Here is a 17,361-nt window from a genome sequence, read left to right as displayed (position 1 = left end):
AGAGTGGTAGAAGAGTATGGGTGGTGGGAGAGGAGATTGCTGTCTCACAGCGCAAGCAGGGGCTAGACTGTCTACAGGTGCTGCATCAGCAGGCTGTAGGAGGTGAGGGGGAGCCCAAGCGAAAAAGGAGAGTGTGAAGAAGGGGAAAGACGGCTGGGTGAAGGGCTTGGGGGCAGTAAGTTATGTTATGTTTGGAGACAGTACGTTACCCTGGGTTCAGGCTGGGATAATTTTGGAAATGGAGAATGTGCTGTAAGGATAAATGCCATCTGCCTGGCATTCACATTGTCGTGATGTGCTACAGCATCCAGGGCATTTGTCGTCTTCTTCCTCTTTGAAACATTTATACCAATCGTAAACTCTTGTCTTACTTATTGTAGACTCACCAAAAGCCACAGTCAACATTTTGAATGTGGTGCTGTATGTTACTCCATATTTCATCCAAATTTAATGCAAATTCTTTGATCCACCTTTTTCGAAAGGGAATATTTGCTCAGCACTCGAAAACACATATCACCTTTTAGAGTGTCAACAGTAAACTAATGATTTTAAACCACTGAAATTTCACACATACATCAGAAAATGTATACAAACAAGATAAAAAAATATTTTGAAAATTGGATTTATGTAGACACCAAAATTAAAAACTTCCAGTTACTTTTTTATAACACCTTGTACAGAGACAGTAAGAACTAAATTCACTTAAGAACTCAGGAACTTGTAGAACAGAGTAAAAATGTAAATATTTTGTGCTTATCAGGATTCTCAGCTGTTACATTATATATATTGACATAATTAGCATACACAAAAACTATTGCTGAAAATTATTTATTCTGCACTAAAACATTTATATTTTCATGGTCATTTATATTTGGTTGCTGCTCCCGAATATGTTGCAGTTTATGAGGCTGTGGTTATGGTGGGGCATGAGAACACATATGTTCTGCCTTTTTGCCTTTGAATGTTATATTTTCTTAATAAGCAGCATAAATATTTGTAAACGGTATCCATGCATGTATGAGAACTTTTATTGCAAACCTGTTCAAATACCATACAAGAGTTCGTGAAATTATAGAATTTAATGCTATTTCCTCCTGTCTTTCAAAAAAATTGATAAATTTTAAGTGGAGCAACAGACTGTTGTAGTGGCTAATTCATCCCTTGCACTAGTGTCGTGTGAGCCAAATATCGTGATCATTCGAGCAATATTGATACATACTGAGTGCTCTGGTGTATCAGAACATATCTAGCCTGTTTGAATGTGAATATCATTTGCGCATCTCTAACCTCCAGAATTCTTCAAAAATAAATCTGCATGTGACCTGAACAGCCAATGCTTCACCTTTAAATATAAGAGACCCACTATATTAACCTGTTAAATGACACAAAAATGTTGAGCTTAGCTGTGAATATAAGGGACCCTGTACTTTTCAAATGAAGAATTTGGGGTAAATCCTCATGTTATAATCGTGTAGCACTGGCAACTTTTGGAACATTTTTATATCTCATGATCCACATGTCTCTTGTCAATAACTAGTGGACATGCTGACTAGTGACCAATCATTTATTAGGCAACATTTTTGTTCCACAGGTGAGGTTTGAAAATAGTGAACATAGGTACTGCATTCTTCAAGTAAAACTAATGCATATACATTTCTGCTAGTTCCACACCAGTTATCACACACACATCTGCCAGTTCTAATCACGATTCTTAATCATGCCAAAAAGTGGTGGCTTTATACAACATTTAAATGAATGACTGTCCCCTGAGAACACAGCAACTGTATGTAAGTTTATACGCATTCACAGAAAACAGTTTGTTTGGTTGATAAGTGCAGCATCTTGTAAAACAAATTACCTATAAGGAACATGTAAAGCTTTCCACAATGCTGTTAAAAAAGCTATTCAGAAATCTGGTTGGGAAGTGATTTCACAAACCCCATAGTCTCAGACCCTAAACTCTCAACCTTCAAAATTTTCCATTATTTATCCTTCTTTTCAGATAAAACATTTTCTTCAAACTTTGCTGGGTAATTTCTTCTGCTCCAAAACAGAAATCTTTTTCAGTTATGAAACTGAGAAAGTATACCAAGAGCAGAAGATACACAGATAATGGATGAAAATGTATTGCTGATTAATTACAGTTTGCTAGTTGCCTCAGCAAATAAATAGCTTTCTCACAGCCAAAAAGCACAAGGAATATTTCTATCAATCCAATATGAAACCAACTGTCATTGTTATTTACCATACACTGGAAGAAATGTTGATGGTTTGAGAATATAATGCAAAAAAATTGTGAAACAGGCAGTTTTGCAGTGCAATAAAACACAGAACACGCAAAATCTGGAATTAGCAAGTAAACTAGAAAGACCTAAAAATAACGCAGAGAAAATGCCACGAGAGTTCACAAAGCACATACGAGAATCAATGTAAAGCTAACACTATGAATTAAGAAAGTCACAAGACTTTTAAATCAGGGTTCAATCTCATCTGACGTTACAAAGCAACCAAAAAGCCATGAGAATAGCTGAGAGAAAAGCCTCAAGGTGAGAAACAGAAGTTTCTTTTGGAGATGGGGAATAACTGTGCAAAGCAAGAACTGATGGTATAGAACTGAGAAATCTTAGAGAATGAGACCCCTTTCACTAAATGTTACATATCACAGAATATGAAATAATGTGAAAAAAAGCCACAAATTTTTTTAGACTCTTACTCACCACTTTTGACTGACGCTGATGGTTGCAGTACTCCGGCTCGCAACTGCTGTGTTGCTAGATTCAGTCCTGAGCTTAAAAGCTGCAATGCACGTACAAGCAGGACCAGCTGCTCAGCACGCCGAGTTCCTTCACTCTGTCTTGATCCTCCTCCTCCTCCTCCTCCCCCACCACCAACACTACCACCACCACTCCCTGCACCATCCGCTAATGCTGCTAGTGGAGTTGCGCGAGATGCTGCCAACTCTGCTACACAGTCCGACAGTGCTAACACGAAATTTAGTTTGGCCAGTGTCTCATTGTGTTCCCTCTGTAAAACATATAAAACAAACTCTGAAAATACGACACTTATTTGACACCTATTAAACATGTCACTAAAATACTATAAAATTAACCATATAAACTTGAACAAAATAAATTTTCTTCTGGTAGGACCTTATTCTTAACTACTTCAACAGAGATAAAACAGAGGCAAAATACCAAGAACTGACCCCCTGAACATATATTATCACCTGTGATTTAATTACTTTTAGACTGTTCATCAAAGACAACATCTACAAGGGTGATTATGCAGCAGTTCAAAGCCAGAGTTACCAACCTCCAACCATATATATATAAAATAGAAAGAAACTTCCACATGGGAAAAATATATTAAAAACAAACATTCCAAGATGTACCAAGCGGGAAAGCGCCGGTAGATAGACACAATAAAAAAACACACACACAAAATTTTGAGCTTTCTCAACCGGCGGTTGCTTCGTCAGGAAAGAGGGAAGGAGAGGGAAAGACGAAAGGATGTGGGTTTTAAGGGAGACGGTAAGGAGTCATTCCAATTCCGGGAGCGGAAAGACTTACCTTAGGGGGAAAAAAGGATAGGTATACACTCGCACACACACACATATCCATCCACACATATACAGACACAAGCAGACATTTGTAAAGGCAAAGAGTTTGGGCAGAGATGTCAGTCGAGGCGGAAGTGCAGAGGCAAAGATGATGTTGAATGACAGGTGAGGTATGAGTGGCAGCAACTTGAAATTAGCGGAGATTGAGGCCTGGTGGATAACGGGAAGAGAGGATATATTGAAGGGCAAGTTCCCATGTGAGGGTTTGTAGGCCAGTCATATAGCTCATGTCACGTGATTTCACCAGCTGATAAAGCATAGGAAGTAAATAATTCGTGAAACATCTATAGAAGATGGTTCTGCAAAAGAAGTGGCATTCCCCTTTGGTATTGGAGATCAGGATCCACTTTTAAATCATCTAGAAAATCAAAATGGTATTTCTCAAAATATAAGAACAGTGTCAAGATAACAAACGTATACTCACAATAAAGCTCAAATGAGCAATTACAAAGAGCCTACAGAGAGTTGACACAGTTCTTTAATTATGGGAAATACTATTATGACTATCTGGATGATTTAAAACTGGATCCTGACCTAAAACTGGGATTTAAGTGCATTAAAGTGAAATTTGCAATTTTGGTTGTGTTTACATTGTATAGATTAACACAAGTTGTTGCCCTGTAACTACTCCAGCATGCTGGAAGCTCATGGCTAACTTTAGGCGTGGGACCAAAGATTTGATAAAATTGTCTCTGAATGAGAGCTTCTGGGCCAACTGTGAGTTGGTTGTTTTGGGTGTGATTTCAGCAATGGTTAAGCCTGGTTGGAAGATGCGTCCAAGTGGAAGAGTAGGTAATGTATCAAAAGTTAATTGTGTGAGAGAGGAAGAACATCAATTCTGAGGTATCTGAACAACGTGACTGATAACTCAGGTGGTCTAAAGTGTTTTGTTCAATTTATGATTGACTTCAAGGAGAAAGATCATGTTGTGATCACAGACTCAGGGATTGAAATAAAGACGATTTTTATCAGAGACTGTAAGTGTTTAGAGTGGTGGTTAGACACAGGAATGACAAGGATAAGGGCTGATCTGTTTGGAACCAAAGGAAGGATTGTTGGAAAGATAGGTTAGGAACAGAGATAGTAGCTTTTACGATGAGGCATTCAGAGGCACTACCAAATGGCAAGCACGATTGGAGAAAAACAATGTGAGACTGTAGCTTTGCTATGGCAGCATCACATATGCAGAAGGGGGGAGGAAGGCACACTGTACTACTCTCATGAGTTTCTCAGAGCAGGTACCTTCCTTTGTCTTTGCCTTACTGTAAGTGTCAGCCACTACCACCACACATACCTACGAGTTGCTGTTTTGACTTCTCCCCTCATCATGTTCTCTGACCACCATGACAACTCATTTTGTCCAAGATTACAACTAACAATAGATAGGACAGATAGGGGAGTCAGTCAGACAGTCTCTCTCTCTCACACACACACACTCAGCACCTAACCTCTTTGGTGAATAAATCCTCATCCAAAAAGATTAAAATGTAAACAGAAATGCTTTTAGGGATAATTTTAATTGCATTACTTATTGTTATTTTGATTCAATGTTCTACTGTCAATAAGATTCAGTCAGCCAGGAACCTATTTTGAAGAGAGCTACCTTGGAAAAAAAGCACTACTGGAAATACAAAAGTATCTATAAGATAATTTGAAGCTGACTCTTCCCAAATAAAAATTCAATTCATCAGGAATACAGTTTTCAATGTGTCAGGTACATTTTTCTGCTGGCCCTTTCCTGACCTTCAAAGCTGTTTATTCCATCTTTGCTCTGCTGACTCACTCTGGAACACCCTGGTATTGCCTGTAGATCAGTTTTGGTAAATTTTCATTAATCATCCTGTATATTGAATATCACCAATTCTGATAATATTTGACTTAACACTCAACTTGAAAATGTCAACAAGTGTCTGCCATATATCACCACTTCTTTTCCTGTCTCTTTTTCTCACCTCCACAACTGATCAAAGAAACTGCATTTCAGATGCACTGTACTTTTATCCTTGCTAGTGAGGATCTGTATTTCAGCTTCATATAAACCAAAAGGTGGCTTACCTGCCCGATTGTCAGGTATTTACGTCATTGCCAAGTTAATTATATAAGTCTTATTTTCCATTCTTGTATGATTTCATCAATGAATCAGTTAAATAAAATTGATCATTGATAATCATTCAAGTTTCTCATTTGAGACAAACCATGGACATACTTACTGTCATTAACACTCATCATGAAAAATTCTGCCACTACTATAATGATAGGTATTTTGGGCATAGAATAAAAAGGCCTTTAGTAGATTCACTGAAGCATTATTTATAAAGGTAAAATGTTTGTTTAAATTGTGCACAAATACTGTTCGTTAAAGTAACAAGCAAGTGCAAGATAGTATAAATGAAGACATAAAAGTGAAGTAAACTACTTAAAATAGTGTAGGAAACACTTATGACAGCTGATCACTACACTAATACAGTACAGCAAATCACTCGTTGTTCCAGTAAAGGGCATATCAGCAAATGTTAATCTGTATTCGATGGACACATCTCCACTAGCTGGAAGGGAGACCCATTTTTCATGTTGGCCTTGCAATGGTGACGCCCATCCTAAGACGAATGAATGATCTCCAAACAGGTGCAGACTGTTTCTTGGGGCTAGTTCTTCCTTTACAGGGATGTCCATTAGCAACTTACTATTCCGTCTGGTGATCCTGTTAGACTATGGTGGTCCCTCAAATGGCTGAGACCTTGCAATGAGGATCTTTCAAGATATCAATCAACAAAATACAGCTTGATGATCATGCAGTGGATGATGGAGATCACTGATCTTCCTTGCCCCACCACATAATCAGTGATGGCTCTTCTAACAGTGGGGATGAGCGATTCCTACAGTTAGGTTAAATTTGTCAACTGGAGTTTCTTCATACATCCCAACAAGATTTGGACAGGCTCATTCACTGCAGTGTCAACCTACTTGGTGTAAGCAAATGAATTCCGCACAGGAGAGGTGTACTGTGAGGGTAACAAGCACAAACAATAGCAGAAGTTCTCAGAACAAGAGGACTATAATTCGTTAATCATAAGAATAAACGTGATGTAAACAAACACAAACGCGATGATTGGTCAGAAGCCATAGCACATGCACACTGGTGGTGTTACGATCTTGGAAGTAGGTCCTACTTATGCATTAGATATCTTATTACTAAGTTACGTTAAGTGAAACTTTAAGATACTCAAATGTATTAACAGCCATCAATGTTTTTTTGAATCATGCTTTAGCTATGTAGTGTTTATTTCAAAAATCGTGTGTAGCTACAGCCTCTGCAGTGTTGTGCTCCGATTGTCGCACTGTTAATGTGCGGTATGAAAATAGCTGAGGCTGCTTTCTGTTCTGTGGAACACGGTTAAAGTGTCGAGAAATGGGCTGTTCTTAATGTTTTTCATAAATTTACAGAAATAATTGACTCTGAAGTTTTTCCAGTTTGTATAAATTGTAAGACATTTCCAGGGGCAGATGTGGACTCTGACCACAATCTATTGGTTATGACCTGTAGATTAAAACTGAAGAAACCGCAAAAAGGTGGGAAATTAAGGAGATGGGACAGGAAAAACTAAAAGAACCAGAGGTTGTACTGAGTTTCAGGGAGAGCATAAGGGAGCAATTGACAAAAATGAGGGAAAGAAATACAGTAGAAGAAGAATGGGTAGCTTTGGGCAATGAAGTAGTGAAGGCAACAGAGGATCAAGTAGGTAAAAAGACGAGGGCTAGTAGAAATCCTTGGGTAACAGAAGAAATATTGAATTTAATTGATGAAAGGAGAAAATATAAAAATGCAGTAAATGAAGCAGGCAAAAAGGAATACAGACGTCTCAAAAATGACAGACAGGAAGTGCAAAATGGCTAAGCAGGGATGGCTAGAGGACAAATGTAAGGACGTAGAGACTTATCTCACTAGGGGTAAGATAGATACTGCCAACAGGAAAATTAAAGAGACCTTTGGAGATAAGAGAACCATTTGTATGAACATCAAGAGCTCAGACGGAAACCCAGTTCTAAGCAAAGAAGGGAAAGCAGAAAGGTGGAAGGAGTATATAGAGGGTCTGTACAAGGGCGATGTTCTTGAGGACAATATTATGGAAATGGAAAATGATGTAGATGAAGATGAAATGGGAGATACGATACTGTGTGAAGAGTTTGACAGAGCACTGAAAGACCTAAGTCGAAACAAGGCCCCGGGAGTAGGCAACATTCCATTAAAGAAGAATATAATAATTCCAACCCCAAAGAAAGCAGGTGCTGACAGATGTAAAAATTACTGAACTATCAGTTTAATAAGCCACAGCTGCAAAAATACTAACGTGAATTCTTTACAGACGAATGGAAAAACTAGTAGAATCTGACCTCGGGGAAGATCAGTTTGGATTCCGTAGAAATGTTGGAACACATGAGGCAATACTGACCCTACGTCTTATCTTAGAAGCTAGATTAAGGAAGGGCAAACCTACGTTTCTAGCATTTGTAGACTTAGAGAAAGCTTTTGACAATGTTGACTGGAATACTCTCTTTCAAATTCTGAAGGTGGCAGGGGTAAAATACAGGGAGTGAAAGGTTATTTACAATTTGTACAGAAACCAGATGGTAGTTATAAGAGTCGAGGGACATGAAAGAGAAGCAGTGGTTGGGAAGGGAGGGAGACAGGGTTGTAGCCTCTCCCCGATGCTATTCAATCTGTATATTGAGCAAGCAGTAAAGGAAACAAAAGAAAAATTCGGCGTAGGTATTAAAATCCATGGAGAAGAAATGAAAACTTTGAGGTTTGCCAATGACATTGTAATTCTGTCAGAGACAGCAAAGGACTTGGAAGAGCAGTTGAACGGAATGGATAGTGTCTTGAAAGGAGGATATAAGATGAACATCAACAAAAGCAAAACGAGGATAATGGAACATAGTCGAATTAAATCGGGTGATGTTGAGGGTATTAGATTAGGAAATGAGACACTTAAAGTAGTAAGGGAGTTTTGCTATTTGGGGAGCAAAATAATTGATGATGTTCGAAGTAGAGAGGATATAAAATGTAGACTGGCTTTGGCAAGGAAAGCGTTTCTGAAGAAGAGAAATTTGTTAACATCGAGTATAGATTTAAGTGTCAGGAAGACATTTCTGAAAGTATTTGTATGGAGTGTAGCCATGTATGGAAGTGAAACATGGACGATAACTAGTTTGGACAAGAAGAGAATAGAAGCTTTCGAAATGTGGTGCTACAGAAGAATGCTGAAGATTAGATGGGTAGATCACATAACTAATGAGGAAGTACTGAATAGGATTGGGGAGAAGAGAAGTTTGTGGCACAACTTGACCAGAAGAAGGAATCGGTTAGTAGGACATGTTCTGAGGCATCAAGGGATCACCAATTTAGTATTGGAGGGCAGTGTGGAGGGTAAAAATCGTGGAGGGAGACCAAGAGATGACTACACTATGCAGATTCAGAAGTATGTAGGTTGCAGTGAGTACTTGGAGATGAAGAGGCTTGCACAGGATAGAGTAGCATGGAGAGCTGCATCAGACCAGTCTCAGGACTGAAGACCACAACAACAACAACAACAACAACAACAACATACATTGGAGTTGACAAACAAGAACGACACTTAACTGTTGTGCAGTCGATAGCGAAACTGAATGTGGAATAAAAGTGGATATTCGTGTGTTGGTTCAAATCCCTCCTGTAACAATTTTTTTTCTTGTCCAATTTCAAACACCTACATCTTGTAATTATAAAACTCATCATTTTTTATGAATAACACATGTCTTCTTGTTTCTAATTACATATGGGATGTGAAATTCCTGTTGCCATTTCAAATAAAAATTCTTAATTACTGATGTTTTATGAAAGACTGTTTTTTTTTAAAATTAAGAAACGTAACATTTTAATTTTTTAAAGCAAAAATGAAAAATCAAATCCTATTTATTTGGACTATATCCATCGTTCTATACCACAGAGGTAGATAAGTACCATAGAAAATATGAAAAACAATCACTTTCACAGCATCAATCACACCATACAAATGCTGCATTTTTGCATCTGCTACTGTACTATTACAATATGAACACAACAGAAATGATCTGTAGCCAAGCTACGGGATTTGGTCTGAGAAGTAACAAGACAGTGAAGCTGGAACTAATGCACACACTTTTTCATGCATCATTGCCGAATGCTGGTGGGATATAGAATGGCTCGTTGTCAAAGTAGCAGATGACACTTCCAAAACTGAAATGCATTTCTTGGATTTGGATAATGAAGGAGCTAAAAGATTACTAAATGACTGACTGCAAGTAAGACCTTCAGTGGTTTCAATATTTAACTATGCGGTGAAATCCTTCAATACTCTCTTACGTTACACACAGCTTCTGTAGAAAAAATTACCCTGTGGTTAAGTCAGGAATTTTCATCATTCTTGTTTTTAATTACAATAGTAAGTTAGCTAAAAACGATAACGTGTTGCGGTTTTCGTCTAGTCATCTAAGGAGCATATTGTGGGAGATTTGCAATGTATTATTTCATTCTGCTTAAAACTTAAAGAGACATTTGAAGCTGTATTGCTCCTCTGCTGGTCGCTTTTTGTGTGTGAACTGCAACTGGCCACATCACTGCAGGCTAGCTGTACCAGCTGACCAGCCAGTGCTGTCCAAGTTAAATATGCTGGTTACACTGTTGTCCCATATTATCGCTAAGTCAATGTGCGCATAATGCACAGCACTAAACATATCCTTATTATCGTACTTGACAGTACTCTAGACAGCTGGGCTGCAGTACCGCGTGAAACAGAAATCCAATGAGGTTCCAGCAAACACGGAGGAATATATAGTGTAATGTTTACATCAGGTTTATTCTTATGATGAATGGATTATATAGCTTTACAGGTGGTTGTTGTAAACTTGCTCAAAATATTGTTACTTGCACAGAACCTCATCCTGGTGTAATGGCAATGTTTCTTGAAGGACAGTATATAATCAGCAGTAAGACCCCGATATACAGGTGTTGGGCAATGTTGAAGTCCTTTACCTTGCCATGTGGTGTCCAATTCACACTTGCTTCTCTATTCCGTAAGTGAAATGCACACATCTAAGTCTTCCTAGAATTTGGACTTAGATGATAAACATACTAAAGGCCAAGCATATCCAAAGATGAAGGTAAAATTTCTTCTACCTCTTCCCTTGGGCAGTCACTGCTGTATCACCTGCAAAGATGAATGTCTGGAGTGTTCCATAGTGAGCCGAGCACTGATGTAAATATTAAAAAGTGCAGGACTGCCTTGAGGTAGGCCATTCTTTTCTTAGCACTATCAGTTCTTACCCTGAATAAAAACACGGAATCTTCTATTCTGCAGTACACACTCTATGAAGGAAGTTAGGTGGTAATTACTGGTGAGCTGGTAAATTTTCTTCAGAAACTTTCTCTGGTTGGTAACTCTGTACTTACCCTATTCAAAACCATCCTCAGTGTATAGAATGGGGAGCAATATCTAACTGTAACGCAATTTTCCAGGTCAAAAATCAGCTTGTTGAGAAATGAACTTCCCTTTTATTGTGCTGTTAATTTGGTTAAGAAAAAGACATATGAAAACCTTGAGACTCTATGATACTGGATGAAAGCTTGGATCCTTACCAGGCTTCTGCAATGTAGCCCCTCGAGCTTTCTGTCACAGCCTGGGAATGTAAAACTTAGCTACGCACTCATCCATCAACTTAAGCAGCCACTGCCCTGTGATCCAGCCAAATTTTTGATCTATTCTACTCTGAGGTCATCAATGCCAGGAGCTTTATTCAGTTTCCAAGTGGAGATGGCAGATTCTAGTTTATTCAAGAAGGACTCTTGGAGGAGATGGTTCTCACACCCTGAAGTTCGTTCCAGTTGCTCTCGTGCACTCAGATTTTTAGACTTTCCATTCATGAAGAACTGAAATGCAATCTGCTGTTACTAAGATGAAGTTTCTAAGCCCCCTGCTCTTTACCCTCATTTTCTATCAGTGATCTCCACTTACGTGTACCATTTGCTAAGGCAGTTTGCAAAAATTCCTCACCAACCAGAATAGTGTGCTCACCAAATGGGTCTGTCTCAAAAAGACCTTTGTAGAGATCCATCAGCTGTTTATTGTTGCCAGTCAGTCGTGATATGCAGCTTGTAGAACACTCTCTTAGGGTGGTTCTTTTTGAAACACACTGGACATATGTGATAAACATCTCTTACACCTCAGGTTGTGGTGTGTTTGGAGCTTCTATATCGAGCTTGTTAGTGAACTTTATCGAATCAAACTTCTGAAAATTGAACCTCTGCTTCAAAAGCCACCTACTTTGGTTCTATGATGGCATTCACTCTACAGCTTCCAGCAACTTTGGATAACACAAAAATGTTACCTGGATTGTAGCATTGCTTACACTGACTACTGTGAAAGGATGCTAGCAGCTTTGGATCATCAATTAGCTGTAGACATGAGCCTCTGTCCAGATTTCCAGTTTTTCACCCAATGGTATCCAAATCTGGATACCCCCCAAGATGTATTTTGGCAGTTGTAGTCACCAGGGATGAAGTTTACATCCTGTTACTTGGAGTTGGTGGGTACCTCAAACATGGAATAGACACAAGAAGGCTTAAATGTAGAAGCAGTTCAAAAATGTGGCATGCTGAGGTACTTTTTCCACTGATTTTGAGAGAGAGAGAGAGAGAGAGAGAGAGAGAGAGGGGGGGGGGGGGATGGACTGGGCAGGGGAGTCTTTCTTGCAATTACTAAGGTATTATAACTGGGTCCCTTACTGTCGGTGTTGTACTGATAGTTGTAGAATGAAAATTGTCGCACTAAAGACACCATCTTTAAGGAAACTTAGACAAAACCACTGAAACTTCAAACTCGGTATTTAAAATAAAACCGAAAAGAATAGGACTATATATGAAGATGAGAAATAGTTCTCACAAGCTCTTCTCATTAGTCACTCATGTCTTTTATGTCCAGTCTTCCTAAGATTAAAAATGGAACCTGTTATAGGTTGTCTTTATGGGTAAGCTAGTAACATAGCCAAAGTCAGGTAGTAAATGGTGGATATCTGTTGAACCAATAATAAAGTTGATATGGTACAGCCTGAGTCTGAGAATCCAACAGCATTGTACACTACTGGCCATTAAAATTGCTACACCAAGAAGAAATGCAGATGATAAACGGCTATTCATTGGACAAACATATTATACTAGAACTGACATGTGATTATATTTTCATGCAATTTGGGTGCATAGATCCTGAGAAATCAGTACTCAGAACAACCACCTCTAGCCGTAACAACGGCCTTGATACGCCTGGGCTTGAGTCAAACAGAGCTTGGATGACGAGTACAGGTACAGCTGCCCATGCAGCTTCAACACGATACCACAGTTCATCAAGAGTAGTGACTCGTGTACTGTGACGAGTCAGTTGCTCGGCCACCATTGACCAGACTTTTCAATTGGTGAGAGATCTGGATAATGTGCTGGCCGGGGCAGCAGTTGAACATTTTCTGTATCCAGAAAGGCTCGTACAGGACCTGCAACATGCGGTCGTGCATTATCCTGCTGAAATGTAGGGTTTTGCAGGGACTGAATGAAGGGTAGAGCCACGGGTCGTAACACATTTGAAATGTAACGTCCACTGTTCAAAGTGCCGTCAATGTCAACAAGAAGTGACCGAGACGTGTAACCAATGGCACCCTATACCACCACGCCAGGTGATACGCCAGTATGGCGATGACGAATACACGCTTCCAATGTGCGTTCACCGCGATGTCGCCAAACATGGATGTGACCATCATGATGATATAAACAGAACCTGGATTCATCTGAAAAAATTACGTTTTGCCATTTCTGTACCCAGGTTTGTTGTTGAGTACACAATCGCAGGCGCTCCTGTCTGTGATGCAGTGTCAAGGGTAACCACAGCCATGGTCTCTGAGCTGATAGTCCATGCTGCTGCCAGTGTCATCAAACTTTTCGTGCAGATGGTTGTTGTCTTACAAACGTCCCCATCTGTTGACTCAGGGATTGAGACGTGGCTGCACAATCCGTTACAGCCATGCGGATAAGATGCCTGTCATTTCAACTGCTAGTGATACGAGGCCGTAGGGATCCAGCACAGCGTTCCGTATTACCCTCCTGAATCTACCGATTCCATATTCTGCTACCAGTCATTGGATCTAGACCAACGTGAGCAGTAAGGTCGCGATACGATAAACCGCAATCACGATAGGCTTCAATCCGACCTTTATCAAAGTCGGAAACGTGATGGTACGCATTTATCTTCCTTATACGAGGCATTACAACAACGTTTCACCAGGCAACACCGGTCAACTGCTGTTTGTGTATGAGAAATCGGTTGGAAAATTTCCTCATGTCAGCACGTTATAGGTGTCGCCATAGGTGCCAACCTTGTGTGAATGCTCTGAAAAGCTAATCATTTGTGTATCACAGCATCTTTTTCCTGTCAGTTAAATTTCGCATCTGTAGCATGTCATCTTCGTGGTGTAGCAATTTTAATGGCCAGTAGTGTAGTTTATCGTTCACTTCAAGGTGTTCCATATGCAGATGGTATTAATATGTGTCAACAACTTGGAAAACAATGCAGGAAAATTCAGTGCAAGACACATTGCAGAAAATTAAGAAAAATGAACCTCCATGAAACCTGATGGAATTATTAATACATACGAACTAAACCAGAGGCTAATTCCTATAGACTTCAGCTCCATCTTTCACGTAATGTTATCTTCCTTCTGATCAAAAGACCTCCAAAGGTTGGAAAGATAAGGATTTGCACTGTTAACTGTTGGACACTGCTGTTTCCCATTATCTAAAGTCTCAGCTTTATCCATTGGTATTATTTTGTTACTGGATTCTTCTGCAACACATTTCTAGGAAAAATTTACTTCAAGATGAACAAAGAATTGTGATAGTTTTAATATAATCATAAAAGTGTGTTTTCATTCTTAAGAAGAGGTATACAATATGAAACATTCACTGTTCATTCTATTTGTGGTAAAGTATAGCATAGCAGTAATGTTTTTATGGGCCACTGCATAGACAGAGAAATAAAAAACAGACAACAACATTTGGTAGCTGAATATCATCACCTCCATATAACAAAATAATATCAGGGACAAAGGTACAGAGCAAAAAATTATAAAGTATGAAAAAATTGGAATACCCATAAAACACTCACAAAAAATGACATGAATTCACCACATTCCAGAAAAAAGACTTTACTATCATTTGATCTGTAAAATGCCATTACGATAAACCAGACTAAGAGAAACAGAATAAGGGTCTAAGAAAAATAACACACAGAATTTCTATATTATCTTCAGAGAAGAAATGTCAACATAACGAGCACCTAGTTTCTGTATTTGGTTATCAGATGGGGCTCTGGAAATAAAGAGAATTGTAAACTCTTGGTGATCCACTTTGTATGAGCAAAAATCTTAAGTACTAACATCAACATCTTTTTTAATGAACTGTTTTTACACGGAGAAAGCAAACCAAATGGTGTGTATGTTTCATTAAGACCACGGTTGTTAGTTTATTTCAATAAAACAAAACACATTAGGTGACAAAAATACGCATTTCCTTGGAGTTGTAAGATAAATTTCAAATACCTTCACTGATTTCACAAATAAACTTAGAAAAAAGTAGGCCTCCTGAAAGAAGTGTACAAGGCAGGGAAGAGTTGTGTAAACCAACGCTATAGGTAACCACCAATAAAATGTTTGTCCTACTATTTCACTATTGTTGGTTATTGGTCACTGTGTTATTTCTATTATTTTACAGATATTGTATGAATTTTTTTTTTTTTTTTTTTTTTATTTTTTATTTTTTTTTTTTTTTTTTTTTGAGAAATACATGAGTAAATAGCGTACAAACTGCCAACGACTGCCACAATTTTTTTCATCTTATTGTCCATACTTTCTAATATGCAAATTATTTTTGAAGTGACAAAATGTACTAGAATAACTAAAATTATAAAATTCAGCACTGTACAATGTGCTTGCGGTGAGACAGTAGCAATTCCTGAAATCCATCGGCCGTGGCCTCTGACCTGCCAAGGAGCACCGCAGTCCTTGAATAAACCACGAAAATCTGCTGCATTATGCCACACACGACCAGACCTGGCCTGCAGGCCAATTGGTGAGACTAGATCCGACAAACAGGGCCTGCACATTAGTGGGAAATGATTGGCTTCAGATCAGCAGGCCCAATCCATTAGAGATATCTGCAGAAATGGCCTGAGGTTTTGGCTCGTCGTGGAAGTACACTTGTGTGGTCAGTTATTCACATGTCACAGATACCATGTTGATGAAATGAGACCTTGAGGATAAGTAGCATCTCACTGTAAAGATGATCTGAGCTACAGACAGGCACACAGAAAAGACAATGACACTCTCATAACTATTGGCCACACTCTTTGTCAGAAAATTAGAGCATACACAAATTCACACAGTCACTCATACACAACACATACCCATGACCACTGTCTCTTGTAGCTGCACCAACAATCTCTGAGAATAAATCCAAACAAAGCACTCCTCACGCCTCCCTGCCTCTAGTCGGCAGCTGCTACGCTAACAGCAAGAAGTGGGGCGGCACAGACTGCAAGCTGAGGGGAATGGTAAGAAGGGGAGAAGCAGTAAGAATGAGGGAGTAGGGAAGCGACACATGTACTCAGCTGTGCCCAGCCAGTGATAATGCACAACATCTCAGTAAACAAACAATTTCATCTACTTAGAAAAAAACAATATTTTTTCTAGAGGTTTTTTGCTCAGATTTCCCTGATGTTTTCCTGATTTCCCTGACACACCTAAAATTCCCTGATTTCCAGAACTTGTGGCAACTCTGCAAAGTGGCAACCCTACAACATATAATCAGAATCCTCAACAATAGAGAACTTAACAAAGCAATAAATGAACTTAAAAACAATAAAGCTCCAGGTGGAGATATGATGGCAGCAGAAATGTGGAAAATAAGTGGTAAAAGCCTTGAATGAAAGGGCATCACCATTTACATGTCAGTCATGCAGTAAGCCAGCGTTACAGCCGCAATCAGGCACTACGTTCAGGATGTAGACTGTGATGAAGTGTGGTACAGGAATTGATACATTACTTGCTTGTCATAAATGTATTTATTGAGAACAAATGAGTAAAATAAAAGAACACTTCAGAAAATAACTTCTGATTGCAATATCTGGTGATCTCAGTAAATAGTGCTTGAACAGAAGTCCCACTCCAATGCTGTACTGGAGGGTCAACACTCCTCAGTGACAAACGTGTCGACCAATACATGATCATGGGAAACAATGGTTGCATGTTCGCAATGAAGTGAACTTTGTTTGCAATTGCAAGTCACCATGCACTTCACAGACACAATGAAATGAAAGTGAAAATGAATGAAGAGCACCAAATAAACTTCCATACACATTAGTGTAGAGCTTGTAGTAAGATTGTCCTATGCGGTCCGCGAATCGCAGAAATGGAATGTAGAAAATGTTTCCGCAGTATATGATGGCTCAGCTTGCACTGCTATTGCACCACATACACTGCCAGAATTTTGCCTATCGGTAAGTGTGTGCCAGAGGATACTTGACGTAGCTAACTCGTGCAGGCCGTGAGCAGCTTCAGTCCATTTATGCATTTTTGGTTCATGGCTGCCACACAGATCCCACTTAGAACATGGAGCTCAGGAACTGCGA

General features: G+C 39.1%; 1 protein-coding gene across 2 annotated transcripts in view; it reads right to left on the bottom strand.

Moving 5' to 3' along the window:
* The window catches only part of LOC126357627 (serine/threonine-protein kinase unc-51), a 141,144-nt gene that overhangs the window by 30,434 nt on the left and 93,349 nt on the right, over window positions 1-17,361 (bottom strand). For both annotated transcript variants that reach the window (XM_050007474.1, XM_050007475.1), the window contains exon 18: window positions 2,718-3,024. In XM_050007474.1, coding sequence (XP_049863431.1) covers window positions 2,718-3,024 — 307 coding nt within the window. The remainder of the gene's footprint in view (window positions 1-2,717; window positions 3,025-17,361) is intronic.

This window comes from Schistocerca gregaria, chromosome 1 (assembly GCF_023897955.1).
Source record: "Schistocerca gregaria isolate iqSchGreg1 chromosome 1, iqSchGreg1.2, whole genome shotgun sequence".
NCBI classification, from domain to species: domain Eukaryota; kingdom Metazoa; phylum Arthropoda; class Insecta; order Orthoptera; family Acrididae; genus Schistocerca; species Schistocerca gregaria.
The sequence above is the reverse complement of the archived record's forward strand: the minus strand, read 5'-3'. Positions and strand labels throughout refer to the sequence as shown.